Below are 17,431 nucleotides of genomic sequence, written 5' to 3'. Positions count from 1 at the left end.
ACTCTAGCTGGGGTTCTCACGATAGCCAAACAGGAAGTACATCCCAGAGTGACACCGCTACACAACCCCTCTAATTCTAAGTTGCGCTCAGACCCGGGTATAGGGCCTCACTCATGATATGCATAAGGTGCGTGTGTGAAGGGAGAAGGCAATGCATACCCAAACCCTCACCTGCAAAACAACCAGAAGATTCCCAGGCAGATATAACACGTTTTCTACCCTAGGGTTCAATATCCAACAAACAAATTTATTCACATGCGATTATTCAAATATCAAAGACAGATAAAGAAAAAGGGAAGAAAAACATAAAGAAAAACCACATTGAATTCGCGCATATAGTTAAATGGCTTGACTCTCTAAAAAAAGTCCCCAGTGGAGTCGCCATCTGTCGCAACCGGAATCGCGACGGGACGACGATCCAAAAAGAAACGAGTTTCGAAAAGAGATTTTGGAGTCGCCACCATAGTTTATTCTGGAAAACTACGGAAAAACCATAAAATGATAAGGCATGGTCTACAAGAACCAGATTCTAGGCTCGGGAGTCGGTTACGTGTAGGGAAGGTATTAGCACCCTACAACGCCTGCCCTAAGGCAGTACCTTTAACTAAATACGCGAATATGATGTGCCTTTCAAAATGTTTAACTATCCCCTAAAATACAACTCTAAAGAAGCAAAATATATTTTTTTAGTTTTTTGGGCCCGACAAGGATTGACCTTGCTCCTACGTATTCTCATTCAGAATGAGAAATCAGGGTTACGTAGTTCTTTTGAATCTGTTTGAGAAATTTGCTTGGAAATGATTACGGATAAATTTGGATTTTTGGGAAAGTGAACCTGACAAGGTCTAGCCTTGCTCCTACGTATCTCCACTTTTGATGGAGAATCAAGGATCACGTAGTTCTGGCTAGAAATTGTCTGTTGCTTTGAAATTGTTGATGTTTTTAGTTTTTGAAAATTTTATATTTTTTGATATTTTTATAAAATAAACGGAAAAGGTATTTAGCACAAGGACGATGCGTGCGATCACACGTGTGCTCAACCTTTAAAATATTTTTTGTAATTTTATTTAAGAAAGAAGAAAAGGTTTTAGCACAAGGACGACGCGAGCGGTCACACGTGTGCTTAACCTTTAAAACGTATTTTTTGTAATTTTATAAGGAAGAAGAAAAGGTTATTAGCACAAGGACGACGCGAGCGATCACACGTGTGCTTAAACCTTTAAACGTATTTTTTGTAATTTTTATAAGAAAGAAGAAAAGGTTTTTAGCACAAGGACGACGCGAGCGGTCACACGTGTGCTTTAACCCTTAGACGTATTTTTGTAATTTTTTAGAAGAGAAGAAGAAAAGGTTCTAACACAAGGACGATGCGTGCGATCACACATGTGCTTAACCTTTAAAACGTATTTTTTGTAATTTTATAAGGAAGAAGAAAAGGTTATTAGCGCAGGGACGACGCGAGCGGTCACACGTGTGCTTAAACCTTTAAACGTATTTCTATTATTATTTTTTAGAAGAGAAGTAAGAAAAGGTTCTAACACAAGGACGATGCGTGCGATCACACATGTGTTTAAACCTTTAAAATATCTTTATTATTATTTATAAAAGTGCATTAAAAAATAGATGAATATTTAAAATGGGAACAAAAGGGAGTGAAAAAATAAAATAAAATAAAATAAAATAAAAAATAAAATAAAATAAAATAAAATAAAAGGATAACTAAATAAATAATGAAAATAAAGTATAAAGTAAAAGGATAAAATTAAGGTAAAATACTAAGTAAATGAAATAAACTAAAATAAAAAAATAAAAAAAAAAGGTGTGGAGGTGCCAAATAAGAAAAAGGAGTGTTTAAACAAAAAGCAAAATTTGGGCCAAAGCCCAGGCGGGGAGGGGTGCGAAAATGAGAATAAGGGGGCGCAGGAGAAAATTTGTTTTCTTTTTATTTTTTAGGAACAGAATGGGCCTGAGCCCAGACCAAGGGAATGGATAGGGGTGTGCCGGCCTAAGGTCGAATGGTGCACCAGGAAAAACTAAGCCCACTACGAATGGGGATGTTTGGAGAAGAAGATCCAAAGCCTAAACTCTTTTATTAGAGTTTTCAGAAACGCAAATGGGCTTGAGGCCCGATCAGAAAAAAAAATGAAAGGGTGTGTGAATGGAATCAGGGTTTCAAACAGAAATGAGCAAAGCTGCCCAAGAGCCAGGCCCAAAGTCTTCTTCATTCACTAGCCTAGCACATTAGGGGTTCTGCCTCCACCACTTCATTTGCTCTCATCCTTCCCCAGAGCAGAGAAGAATGGCGCTCGCCGCACACCCACACCACAGCCCTTGCCGAATCAACCACGCCGGCCACCATAAACCGAGAAGCACGGCGGCGCCGATCGCCGTCAAAGTCACCTCTGGCGACCGCTCCGATCTCTCTCTCTTCTTCGCGTGCGAGAGAGAGACTCTCACGCTTCTTCGTCAGTCGCCGCTGGAACGATCACGGCCGCCTTGAACCAGAACACCACCAGTGTCACAGGTCACGACCAAGGTCGCCGCCGGTCCTCGCGTTGACGTCCTCCACCGCCATGACCAAATCCAGTCGCCACCGGTGCCTTCGCGGTACGACCCTTCTCGCACCGGAACTGCTGCGATTCCCAGCCACCTTCACCGGCGCGTGACTCCTTTCTCTCCCTTTCTCTATTGTTGCCGCCGTTGCCAAAGAGGCTGGAGCCGCCGCCACTGGGACCACCGCCAGCGTGGTTCCACCGTTGAGCTAGCAGAGAGGACAGTCACAGAGGCTTGCCGAGACAATGTTTGGGGGTTTGGAAATGAACTGAGACATAGAGGTTTAAATTGCTGGTTTGTTTTGGCTGGTGATTGCTGTAATCAAGGGGTGGTTGGGGTTAGATTATTGTTCTAGCAGAGGAATGGAATTGGGATGGCGTGATTCATGCTGACTGAATGGGATGGGTCTCAAGAGCAGAGAGACTGAGATCAGTGATGGCTGGGGAGGATGACAGTGATATGAGAGGCACATTATGAGAAGGTTTTATCTCATACTCTTTCTTTTGGTGATTGGATTAAGGAATGTAAATGAAAGAAAAATTGAATCTGCTTTGGCATTCTTTGTTGCTAGAGTAATGGATGGGTATCGATGAGTCTGCCTTGGTGTTCTATTTTTCTGGTGATGATCAGTGTTTATGGGATCATAGATATTCTATTTTTTTTGTGGATTGTTGAGAATGGATGAACGACAAGGGAGGGAACAAAAGCAAACCAGAAGTAACAGATAATATATATCCCAGTATAATTACATCTTTAGTCCAAATATGAGCAAGCAAACCATGCCAAGCGTTATCAAATCAAATGGAAGCAGATATCAACCCAACGCAAGCAGACATAGCATATGAGCAATTTAAGAGTGAAGACTTACCTTTCGCGTTCTAGCTTTTCCTTGCTTCGTAAGTGCCTGCGAGCTACCACCAGGAAGATGCTAACGAGAGTGGATAGATGAAGATGCCCCCCCTGTGGATAGTGAGGGTACCGTTATGTGAATGGGGAGGAATCAATTTTCCCTTTTTTTTGTGAAAAACGTGTCTCGGCCTCTTTTCCTGCTTCCTGTCTGTTCTCTTTTCCTTTGCACCAGGTTGGGTCACTGCCACCCTGCCATTCAACCGCTCTATTTCCTTTTTCTGCTCTCCATGGTCAGGCAAGACATTTCCATGTCTAGTAATCAGGCCAAGGTAGTGTTGGGTTGTGCATGGCTTACCAAAAGATTCCCATCCTAATATGGGAGATAACGTGAAGGAAAAGGAAAACTGGAAACCTGGAAGGCTGATAGTGAATCAGTTTTGACTTTTGCCAGGATCATGTTCTACCTTTATGTTTTGTTTCTTTCCATTTTTTTTTTAACATTTTGACAAATGAATTAAAATAAAAGAACATAAAGATAAAAATAGAATAAAATAGAACAGCCTAAAATAAAATAACCCTAAATGAAAAATCAGAATAACCAAGAAATAAAATAAAACACAATATAATAGAATAAAATACAATAACTCAAAATAACAAAATAAGATAAGATAAATTCAGAATAAAAAAAAAAATAAATAAATAAATAAATAAGATAAATAAATTCCATTATTATTTATTTATTCACCCGGACGAAATTAGGTGTTGACAGGGTGTTACAGTTTACTCCTCCATCTCCCTCCATTTTCATTTCGAATCTGCTCTTCAGACGTGTTGCAGTGCACAAACAAACGTCCAAACCCTGTAATCCTAAATAACCCGTAAATAACCCTAAATAACCCGTCTAATAAAGCCCTTTCTGCAGTAGTGTATAGACGTCCGAGAGGTTCACAGCGGACGTCTATATAGACGTCCGCCTGACATAGCGAACGTCTATATAGACGTCCGCCTGACACAACGGACGTCTATATAGACGTCCGGCCTGACACAACGGACGTCTATATAGACGTCCGGCCTGACACAACGGACGTCTACATAGACGTCACCCACATAGACGTCCGTTGGAGGTCAGACGTCAAAAGACCCACAGAACGGACGTCTATAGCCCGTTCTGCACTAGTGACAATAGTTGCATAAAACTTAATAATAAGTTATAATTATAAAACTTCTATACATTCAAAGGTTAAAATAAACAATTTATTCTTTACAGGACTACACTGTAAGTGTTTTATTAGATCAAATATATAAACGAGGAATTCTTTAGAGGAATGAATACCAAATCCTGATTAATTCTTTGGTGATAGCACATACCCATCTAACTTAGAGCACCTTCAAGAGGCTTTGTAGTGACAATCAGATTCCTGCCAAAAAAATCTCTCTCGACAAGAGAATCTTGGAAATCCCAAAAGTGGTAACAGGGTTCAGGTGGAATCGATTACACACACCACATATTTGATTCCAAGATGTTGGAATCAATTACACTATCAATATAATCGGTTATGTACTTCATCAAAGGTTTGTGGAATCGACTCCACCTCCTTCAACATGCATCATGGTTACAAGAAGTTCATGGTTCATATTCAACTGTGATTCACATAATCAAAAAACGTTATTTGAAATCGATTCCGTTTTCTCTTGTAATAGACTACAAAAGTGAAGTTTTGAATTTAATATCATGAATTGTAATTTTCTTGCCAGACAAGAAATGTTTTTTTCTCTTACATGTCCTCAAATCCGAACTCATCAGCAAAGAATAAAAAATAATCAATTCCACAAATTATCATCTCTATTCGCTTCCAAATTCATTAAAGTAACACAGTAAACTAATGCAAATTTGTCTTTCCAAACAAACACAGTTAATGATATTTAAAATGTAATACTGGGGTAAATGTGTATAATAACCTTATATTTCTTGTAACTTCAACCTGATTTAAATCTAATGATAAATGTGTATAATAACCTTATAATAGCAAATCCATTTAGAAATACTGGGGTGACTGAATATTCTGAAAATCTTTTTATACTTTTCTTGAAATATATGCCTCTTTCATTGTCCAACCTCCTTTCAATTTGAAAGGCCACGAGGAACACTGTAGTGACTTGATATAACTTATATATGGTGTACTTTTGATGCTTGGCCTTTTATATATTTTCCACATTTATTAAATATTCTGAAAACAACTGGTTAATTAATTGTTTTTATTTCTCTATTCAAAGATTACTATTGTCAAAGTCTAAAAACACACGAACTGAAGGCTGATTCCGATTACTGTCACATTTTTTTATTATTTTTGTGGCCCTTCTTTTATGGACTTTTTGCCCATACCTATTAAGGCTAATAACAAATGGGGGCAAAAGTAGTCCATTTGAAAGTTCCACATATATAATTTTAAAATATAAATAAGTGGAAACTTCGATTTTAATTGTTTTCTCATACGGGAATCCACACAAAAATATATTGAGATTCTTGTCACAAAAATTTTCAGAGTAAACCCTTTTCCGAGAGAAAGAAGACTTTTGATAGAAAGATTACTGATCAGATTAACTATAGATTCTAATATTATTGACGAATTTTCTAATAGAAGATAACACAGGAAATACAATGCAAATTAAACATTAATCTATCCCAAATAATGGATTAGTAACTAAAAATCTTAATAGTTTTTTTTGGTTTTTTTTCTTACACTCTGCTTAATTTTTTATTTTTTTTAGTCATCTTACACTTAGATTCTCAATAGATAGGTATACATAGAAATAAAAAGATAGAAGTAATTCCTCCATGAAACACTTTCCTTACAAAAGAAGTTCAATTAATGAAATTAAAAAACTATAAAACCTATTGACTTTGATATTTAGCTTCATCCAAGAAACCACATGAGTAAATATGACTTATATATAGAAATGAATGCAACCTAATCTAACCTAACCTAACCCACTTTTAATGCATTTAAAATCTACCAAATTGTGATCCTTTCCTATGTAAGCAATTTACTCATCTTGTATAACATTTACTTTTACCCAAGTTGTGCTGTTGGGTATTTGATGCTTTAATATGTTAATCTGTGAATCTTGTTCCCTTGACTTTGTATTTTCATTATTGGAATGACAAAGCTGAGCAGTGTTAATGATGAACAAACCGACCATATCATATAATGACGTGGAATTGATTCATTGTTGTACTTAAACGTTTGGAAATTCTGCCTCAAGCATTCTAGGCTGTCGAAATTGGAAGACAGCCATTTTTGTCCTTCTTTTTTACTTACAAACTAAAAACTTAAATTTTCATATACCATCCTTAAAACCATAGAAAGTGAAAAGTAAATTAAACAAGGCTCTAGCTTTAAAACAATAGTTGGAAACGGTGACATTTTAGGAGGGACAAGATGCATGTGTAAGCTGTGGAGAAAGTTGAAATGGTAAATACAAAATAGGAATCTGCATAGCATTGTTTACTATTAGTTAATCACATGCACGCCTTGGCTTTGCAATGTACAAGAAGTACAAACAGTTTCCATGTGGATTGAGGATGAATACAAAAGCAAAACATGACATGCCACCTAAAAAAGTTATGGGGGTAGCTTAGGTTATTCTGTCTTTAGGAAGGAACAGAAAAAACAAAAAGGGAATTGAGATTAAGGGCCTAAAGGGATTACTTTAATTATACACCACACCACTAAGTCGTCATATATTAAAAAACAAGCAAACAGATCCAATAGATAGGCATGAACCACAGCTTCACAAATAATCAATCAAACCATGATTCTATACCAGAAAACACCACAGGCTACCTGCTTCCCAACTTGAGATAGTGTGAAAAGACATTTTAGAAAAAGAGAATCAATCAAACGGTTAGATTAGATACTTGGTTCAACATTTAATACTCATCCTTTAATACTTGGTTCAATGTTGAAGAAAATAATGAAATACTAGGAAGCCTATAGAATAATAAAAACAAAGGTGATGATGATGATGATGAATTGGACCGACCATTTGAATCATGGTTAAATGGGGACCTTGAAACTTCAATCATTCAATGTGGATATGAAGAGATGGGACCATAGAATCGTGTGAGTGCCCATGTGGTATTCACTTTTGAACAAGTTGTGTTTGCAACACAAATGCAGGGTTCTGAAAAGAGGAGGAGAAATGGGTGTCCCACCCTCAAATCTCAACTACGTGATGGGGTACCCCTTGCTTTTCAAAGGACATGACTATACCACGGAATAAAAGAAAAGAAAAGAAAAGAAAGAAACGTTTTTCTTTATGACATCAAGTGGCGGTGAATGTGATAAGAGATTGAGACCTCTACCACCGTTTTGACCATTATGAAAGCATATGCTTGGCGTTTTCAATCTCTTTTTTTTACACATATTTTCTGTTTACGTCAGCACCACAACACTGCTTACTAATTGCTCATTCATTCTTCTACTTCATACATGCAACAGCTCAAAAGGAAACTAACATCAACTGTGATTACATTTCTGATCATTGTCAAAACAAATCCCCCAAAATTTTATTCCTCTCTCTACACATTGCTAATCTCCCAAAACAACTAAACAAGACACCACCACCACCCAAATATATACAAGCAGTTTCTTTCTATCTTCATGAAAGAGTTGGCTTGATTCCATTACAAGTAGAGAAAGTTTGATATATATATTATATATTATATATTATATATATGTCTTTCTTTCTTCATGTTTCTTCCTCAGCTTGATGTTTTAACAAATGGCACAAGCATTGGGATTCTCTTCCATGCTTTGGACATAGTAATATGTGGTCATGTGTGGATTATAAGCCCTATAAGCCTTTACCAACTCTAGAACTGGATCTGGGGGTGGGGGTGGTGCCTCTTTCTTCTTCTCCTCTTCTTTTTTCTCTTCTTCTTTCTTCTCTTCTTTTTTCTCTTCCTTCTTTGCCTCTTCCTTTTTCTCCTCTTCCTTTTTGCCTTCCTCCTCCTTCTTTCCCTCTTCCTTCTTCTCTTCCTCCTTCTTTGCCTCTTCTTTCTTCGGCTCCTCCTTCTTCTCAGGCTCCTTTGCTGGACCTACTGACACTATGTCTGTCTGCCAGTACTTCCGAAGTTTGCTCACCACATTCACCGGATCAACTGTTCCTATCACTGTCAATTTCTTCTCCTTCATGTCCATAGAGATAGCATCAATTCCTACATGTTTGCACAATTTTATTGTGAGGAGTTCTTTACCTTACAATAATCACATTCAAATAAAAAAAAAAAAAACAATACAATGCCTTCTGTTTCTTTATCTGTCTGCTACTGCATAAATTATCATACTTCAAATGCTGAAGTGTCCAATCAAACAAGAACTGTCTTTTCCAACAATGTTTTGTTGAATCCATGATATCTTCTCATTCAGAGTTAAAATACTAATTCTTAAACTGCAAAGATTTATTCAGAGAACGGAACTCTTTCTCATCAGTAACCTTCTTCCTAGTTGAAATATCCTTATTCTTCAGTAGTCATTGAAAGCTACCAATTACAAACTTTCAAGGTATATTTAGGGAACTTAATTGACTGTTAATTAACAAGTAAATTTTTTAAGCAAAACATTTGGACCTTGATCTTTGTTTTTTATATAAAAGTTACAGGCACCACTAATAAGCGACACCAGAAAGAGAGTGCAACCAACCCCATCCCTTCAAAAGCACGAAAACCAAATTCAAAATATTTTAACATAACCACAGAACAATTTCATGACATGCTAACTAATATATTAAGTTGCTGTCAATTATGGAATAGAGAAGCTGGATATATCTTAATTAATATAACGCATTTGGTATGTCTTCTTCCCCAGACAAAGGCATGACATATTTGTAACAAAATGGCCCAGACATTTATTCAATATGGTTGTATCTAATATAATAATTACAATTATAACATTGCTTTCATTCACTTTCAGAGTATTTTTTTATACTATTATCACATCATGTACGGTACACACTTAACAAGTTTGAATATCATAATCATCATAAGTACTAAAAAAGTAAAACCCTGCAATAAGATGGGATAGTATATGATTAAAAAATAGCGGTAAAATATTCTGCGGGACCAAAGTTAACCAAAATGGTTAAAATGACCATATAGATCTCTGCTCAAATATCACGTGACAATGATTTCGAGGTTCCGTCACACCATCAGGTTAGCCATCCTTTTTTCATCACCCAGATCTCAGAATTTTGTAACATTCCCCAGATTTGGGCATTCCCAAACCATAGATTTTAGTTAAGATGGTATTTTTGGAAAAAAGGGTGAAAAATGATTTGATACCTGAAAGTGTTGAGACTGTTTTCAGGGCCTTCTGTTTAGCCTTGTCATCTGGCAAATCTAACTTGAGTACAAACTTCTGCAAGCAAAAGAGAAAAAAAAATGAATCAGAGTTGAGTGATTCCCTCGGCCCAGATTCAAACCACAGTAACCTAATCGTAGCAGAGCATATCCATAGCAGCAAATCCGAACCAAGTAAATAAAGTGGCAAACTTGAAACCTTTTATGGCATTTTATGCATGCCCCATATGTTCAATCAAATCAATAACACATACCCATATGTTAAAATGTAACATATCCACGAATCTGACGAAGAATATGACAATATTCATTTCAGATACAGAACCCAGATCTTTATACAGAAGGAAGGGGAACAAACAAAAAGAAAAAGAAAAAAGAGAGAAAGAAAAGCAGAAAGTTCAAGGAGAATCAAAAGCGAACCATGTTTATGAGTCAAAGTTGAGAAGTGAATTATGATCATAAATTATAAATTACAAACTGTGAGCTATACTTTACAGGAAACGATAAAGAGAAACCAGAAGTAGAAAGTGAGAATCATACCTTCATGTTTTTTATCCCTCTATGGTTTGGAGGGATGCGAGTGGAGATGAAAGGAAGAGAGAAGAAATGTGAAAAACTTGAAGAGACTGAGAAGAAGAAAAGTGGCTAGCTTGAATTGGAGATGAGATGAGATGAGGTGAGAAGAGAAGAGAGAGTGCAATACGAAATCGATAATGGTATGTTGAAAAAGATGGAGAGTGAAGAGTTGGACAGATTTTAATACCAGAAAATCCGAAACAAAACAAGGTTTGCAGAATAGGAGAGAGAAAGAAAAGCTAGAGAGAGAGTAGGTGTAAGAAACAAACCGAACGAAAACAAAGGGAAGATTGAAGTATGTTATTGTTATGTAGTAGTATGTAATATGTTATTTACAGAAAATAATGATGGTGGTGTTGTTGTTGTAATAATATTTACAGAAAATAATGTAGGAGGGGCTATAGGGAAAGAGAACAGAGAACAGAGTGAGCCCCTCCACTCTACGCATGAAACTGTAATCACAAAGCAAAGTTTATGTCACTCTGACTCAGCATAAGGCCACGCGATGCTGCTCAGCGAGTGACCGGTTGGTGCAGTGCAGGGCCACCACAAACATCAATTCTTTCAAATATGTGTTTGCATGCAAAATATAATCTTTGAATCACCTTTTTTATTTATGTTTATAAATATGTCACAGGTTAATTATTCTATTATCTTTTACCTATGTTATATAAGATTTTATGTAAATTATATATAAATATCTGAGAATGTTGAACTATTGATCATTTCTCATTTATTTGAAAGAATACGCTGTTACTTTTGACATAACAGAAAGTTTTGTTTTGTCAAGGTAAATACTTAGGCGTACAATGATTCACTTTAACATCTCTCATCTTTTGATACTCTGCTGATGATGATTGCTGCGAAGAATAAGAATGATGAGAGTTTTGGGAATAGAATCTTAAGTAAATTTTGTAGTTGAGTTTAATTATAACTTATTTTGAGAAGTAACACAACTTTAACAAAGTTTGATTGTGCATCTTGATAAATAAAACTGTTTCTAAGAATTAATATATTCTTTAAAAAGTACTCTAAATTGACGTGTAAGATAATTTATTTAGATAACATGATAATTAATTCATACATCATTGTAATCTATGTATATCGGTAGTTTAAGTATGGAGAAAGTAGATTGATCTTAATCTGAATTAGTCCGCAATCAAATTAAAAAAAAAAAGGTCGTAGATCAATTTTAATTAAAAAATACGTATTTATTATAATATTAATTGTTTTACTTATCAAATTTGAGTTTATTTTAACACTGGAACATCTTTAGCAAGGTACTCCCAATCAATTGGAGAATAATACATTTGAACACGGAGAGGATAGCATTGGAACACGCAAGAAGAAAATTGTTTTAAGTGAACGCTCGACATTATACCTAAAACATTTTAGTACTCACCCACCGTGAAACCAAGTGAAAACCTCTAAACCCATATAGTAACAACCAGGAACATGGCAAGCAACATTGTATTGGAGAAAGCTACAGACGATCAGATGGACTTGAGGGAAATTATGTGAAGATGCAAAGACAGATAGACAAAATGTAAAGGAAGTATGACGAAGAAATCAAGGTGTTGTGAGTCGAGAGCACGATCATCCGATAAAAAAATGTATGGAACATCAAGAGAAAACAAAAAAATAAAAAAGATACCGTCCAAAAAAATAAATGATTAAATGACCCTCGTTTCAATAGTTACACCCACTCAACATGTCATAAGATAAAATTTAAGATCTCCATAAAATTAAGTAAAATTAAAATGTTAAATTTAATAATAATAACTAGCGTAAACTTATTTGAAATTGAAAATGATAACCAGTAGAGTTAGTGAAGATAAAAATAAAGATAGTTGAGAGAGAAAATAAAAAGTATAGTAATAATAGAAATAATGTATGATATATATATATATATATATATATATATATATATATATATATATATATATATATATATATATATATAGGATAGAAGAGAGAAAGTGAGAGAAACTTTATTTTAATTTATAAAATGAGAATAGTTTCTTTAATATTTATATGTTTTATTTTTGAAATATTATTTATTAATTTAAACACAATTAAATTTATTTTGTTTATATGGTGTCCAATTAGAAGTATTATTTTTGAAATTTATTTCTACTTAATATAATATGGTTTTAATTATTAACAATAAAGTATTCAATATTCTCATTGACTTTTTTAAAAATTTTAAAAAATTATAATGTAGAGAAAATTTATTAGTTAATTATAATTTGTAAGTACCTAAACATGTTATTCAAAGGCGCCACCGACAAATACAGACTGAGGTAAGAAAATGTCTAAGAAAGGGAACAAATAAGAATTGATATTGCCTCATTATTCAAAAAATATCATATCGCCTCTCAAGAAAAGGCATATATGAGTTACATATATTGCTGAAGAATTTAATTGTATTATATTTGTGAACATTTTCTTATATTTAGTTAATCGAAAATTATTTTATACATAATGTTTGAAGAAACTGATAGAAAATTACAATCTTTTCCTATAAAATTTCTACTATTTTCTTTTTCTAACTTTTCATTCTTGTTGTTTTCTCTGCACAACTTATTGACCTTATCTTCTCGGTTTTATTTTTTCAACTTTCTTAACTATTTTGTCAACTTTTCGGTTTTGATCTCTTCGTTTTATTTTTTCGGTCTTGTTTTCCCGGTTTTGTCTTTTCGATTCAATTTTTTGGTTTTGTTGTCTTAGTCTTGTTTTTTCGACCTTTTTAATCTTTTTATACTCTTAATTTTCTGAACAAGAAACTCGATTTATTAGTTCATTGAAATATTTCCTGAACCGTGTAAAAACAAAATTTATAATTAAATCAGCATATATGTAAATTTATTATAAGTAATTAAATGCACTATTCATATATGGTATGCCTTCTTTTCTTACCTAATTCTCTTATTACATTTTTGTATCGGATTGATAATATAAAGTTCATAAAGTATGTAGATATATGTTGAAATTATTCATATATATAAATTTTGATTGATCAGAATTATTGACTAGATGTCTTTCGGTATGAGGACATTTTGTGACTTATACGCTTTTAAAAAATTTTATAATTTCATTAAATTTATAATATATTTGTTTTCATAAAGAATCTTGTAAAATTTTATGGAAAATGGACCCTACTTCTTTCTTTCATTTCACTCTATTCAAGTTACCTACTTTCTTTTCTTAAATTTTACCTATTTTAGCTTTTTAAATTGAAAAAAAAAAGAGTAAAATATATATATTTTTTAACCTAAAAGGAAGAAGAAAGCAACAAGAAAATAAGACAGGGAGTTTGGTACCCGTGAAGTCGTAGGTCACAGGATCCAAATTAAGGCTGAAACCATTGTCGATCCCAATATTCATATTAATGTGTCTGAACAATGCTACAGTGTTAGCTCAAAGAACAATCTAGAAGTGAACAAGAGAAACAAGGTAAGGTAAAATTCACAAGCTTTTTTTTTAATCTCTGTCCAAAATCTTCAACCTTTGTCTACTCTGAAAATGCTCAGACATTGAATATGATATTAAAATAAAAATTATTAAAATTCATGTCTAATTTATTTTTACCCGAAACATTCTCTTCCTTAACTTTTAACTACAACAGAGTGCTCTTGTGAGGAATTTTTGTACTGTAACATTTAAAAAATATAGTATAAAATCATATACGAGAACCATCACATATTAATAATATTACAGATTAGTTCTACACAGAACGAGATACGATTATGGTCGAACGACCTTACACAATAACAGGGGATTTAAAAAGTACGTTAGCTACTACTAGACCGAACGTTTACCAAAATACACAATACCGCACGGTCTTTACAAAAGATAAAGCCAACACCAAACCGAGCGCTCTCGAGGTTCGGTCTTCACTTCCGTTGCGTCTTCCAATACTTCTTCAAGCAGCTCTTCTCCTTCTGCTCACATCCACACGGATGATCATTGCAACAGGACAATGATAGGACGTACAACACAACCAAAAATGATAAACAGGGTAAGCTTATGTAATTTAATTTATTCATCACAACATACAACATTCATAACAAAACCAACAACGACCACATCATAATTCATACATTCATGCATGCAAATAACGACCACATGACTCTGACTGTTCGGACTGTATGAATCCTGTGTAGCTACGACGTTCGTGCACCCGGGTGGTGTAGTAACTGGGATACCCTCAACAGCTGCCACCCGAGGTTGATCCGTTCCGTCCAAGTTAACCTTATGGACTAGGACCTCCCGCCATTCCCATACGTGACTTACTCCTCTCTACATGAGAACGAGTAATCATGGAATATCAGGATGAACTCCCGCTAAGCTTTGCCCACATTCATACTTTACCAATCAATAACCATGTTCTGAGATATTCCTCCCTAGAATACTCGTTCATAACCAAATCATTTCATACACATCACATTTCAAATTCTCTCATACTTTATCATCCACATATTCAAATGAAATAAGATCATACGTTCTTATCATAGCCCAAGTACGACTGGTGTAACAAGACTGCGCTACTCATCTACTTAAATAAACAGACTCCTAAGAGTTCAAACCAGACGCCACGAAGTCTAGGCCGAGTACTGAGACTCTGGCCGAACACCTTTTAATGACCAACACTGATTTACACTAAATACTAATACTGATGAAAAACTATGGAGTAACGAACGCTATCTAGTTTAAATGAAGACTCTGATTCTAAGCACAGTAATAATATATTACAGAAAACAAGACCCAGCGCTTGGTTTAAGACCGAGCCCTGTAGAAACCGAACACTATTGGACGAGCACTGGTCCAAGACCAAGTGATTATCAGGAACGAGCACTACTGAGACTGAACATTTGGTCCAAGACCGATCACTAATAAATTTACATAAAACGAATGAATATATATATATATACACACACACACACACACACACAAAATTGATCCATCACTTATTCTGAATGAAAAAGAACGATAACGTCTACGACCGTAAGTAATATATATAACACATTTACTAAGTTGTTTAAGAAGTCTAAAGAAGAACTTAATATAGACAAACGCTAAAAGGGGAACGGAATGGTTAATACGAACTCTCGGTCAAAGTTTAACAAATCCTATATAGTATTACAGGAAAACTCTTACTAAAGAAGAACTTAATATAGACGAACGCTAAAAGGGGAACGGAATGGTTAATACGAACTCTCGGTCAAAGTTTAACAAATCCTATATAGTATTACAGGAAAACTCTTAGATTCTATTCCCAAGACATGAGACTAAGGTAAGACCATGTACTCCCAAGAAGAACCGAACGCTCGTTAATAACTCTCGACCATACTACCACCTTTACTCAGGCTACCACAGTTTGAATATCAAGTCCTATCTCAACTCAATTCACAACATGCATCATTCATCCATCCACACGTCCAAACAAGTAGTACCACACATATCTCATATTCATCAAATAATCAAACAACGTATCATGCAAACATGTCAACGTTCAAACAAGAATTTAATCAAATTATATAAGCTTCCCTTACCTCGACACATAACCGAACGCTCAACTATGCAGAATTAGAGCTCCCTACTACCACCAAAGACTTAACGTCTGACGACCACGTTTTAGGAATACTGAACCACATAGAAGACCAGTACTACCCACTCAGGCGACCAGAACTAGAGAGTTGCATGCGAGTCTAAACGAACGTGCTTAAAGAGAAAGAAACTCACCAGCTCAGAATCACAAACCGATCGGTTTAAATAGAAGCTCTTGATGCCGGGAGTATTCCAGCGGTGCCTGAGAGATGATTGGAAGAAGAAATTGTGAGGTTTTCTTAGAGAGAAGGAGGAGAAAAGAGTTTCAGCAGTTTGGAGAAGAAGAAAGGCATGCAGAGAAGTGACACGTTATTTGAAATTTGACCTTAAATACTGTCGTCACCCAAAATGAACGGTCACTCTCCTGCAGCCACTTGCTTTCCACTAACTAAGACGCTCACTCCCTTCTTGACACATAGATTCCACTACTTGGAGTTTTGGGTGCTTTTTAATGGGATCTGACACTTGATCTGTATTTTCAGTCTTTATTACTATTGTTGCCTCCTTTTCAAGGATCACCACTTGTGAATAATGACATATGTTTAAACAAAAAAGTAGTTTAATCTATTAGACCATATATATCAATAAGAAGGAATACTTGTTCATTATTATAATGTGAGTATAGGATATATATATATATATATATATATATATATATATATATTCATAATACTAAATTATTAGAACTCATAATTACTTAATATTTTACTTCAATAATTCGGATAGTATATATTTCACATAACATAATGTATGGTATTTATATTATCGGTCAATATTAACAATACTTTTATAAAAAAAATTAAAAAACTCTAAAAAATCTACAAAATAAACAAATTATATAATATATATTTTATATGTATTTCAAATAAAGTCACGTTAAACATCACTGTAAATTTTTAACATTTCATATACGTTGATACTTCAAAGTCCATCAATAATTTATTATGATATAAAAGTTTATTAATATAAAATATAAACATTAAAAGACCACACATGAAAAAAAATGTTCTTATTTCCTATCATTAGGTTACTTTAATGATTATTATGCCAAGGTAGAATAAATTAGGTTTAATAAAATCATTTGGTCCCTACTTTTGGGGTTTGGTTCAAAATAGTCATACTTTTTGAAAAAGTTCAGTAAGTCCCCATATTTTGTTTAAAAATGTTCAATTCGGTCCTTTTTGTGGATGCCGTTAAAAACATAACGGTGTTGATGCCACTGTGGCCAAATCTGAGTGAAGTGTTATGTTGGAAGTGAAGTGTGTGTTCTTTTATTAAAATCAAAGAAAATTACAATCTAAAATCCTAACGTTTTAAGAACCCTAAAGTGGAAATTAGAATGAGAAACCTTAAATTGGGGAAAAATCCCCAATTCAGAGGGATACAAACACGGTTGCAGGTGATGGGTGTATTAGTTTTCCCAATTAGCTAGCACAGTTATTAAATATCCAGTTGAAGGGTCTTATTCCAGAGCTGAATTCA

The 17,431-nt window shown here is 34.6% G+C and overlaps 1 protein-coding gene and 1 non-coding gene across 2 annotated transcripts; both read right to left on the bottom strand.

Moving 5' to 3' along the window:
* Window positions 1-7,858: 7,858 nt before the first annotated feature.
* LOC124829420 (heavy metal-associated isoprenylated plant protein 39-like) lies at window positions 7,859-10,668 on the bottom strand. Its single transcript, XM_047302922.2, has 3 exons — window positions 10,304-10,668; window positions 9,746-9,821; window positions 7,859-8,623 (listed from the first exon to the last, which is right to left on the bottom strand). Exons 1-3 carry the CDS (start codon window positions 10,307-10,309, stop codon window positions 8,181-8,183), a joined length of 525 nt encoding a protein of 174 aa, XP_047158878.1. The 5' UTR covers window positions 10,310-10,668; the 3' UTR covers window positions 7,859-8,180.
* Window positions 8,826-8,900, bottom strand: LOC148199158 (small nucleolar RNA SNORD36). The gene has a single exon (XR_015786413.1). It is a non-coding gene; the product is annotated as a small nucleolar RNA SNORD36 (small nucleolar RNA).
* Window positions 10,669-17,431: the final 6,763 nt, after the last annotated feature.

The sequence above is a fragment of the Vigna umbellata genome, chromosome 4 (genome assembly GCF_029865625.1).
Source record: "Vigna umbellata cultivar VRB3 chromosome 4, Vumbellata_1.0, whole genome shotgun sequence".
Classification (NCBI taxonomy): domain Eukaryota; kingdom Viridiplantae; phylum Streptophyta; class Magnoliopsida; order Fabales; family Fabaceae; genus Vigna; species Vigna umbellata.
Note: the sequence above shows the minus strand (reverse complement) of the source record. Positions and strands in the feature narration are given on the sequence as shown.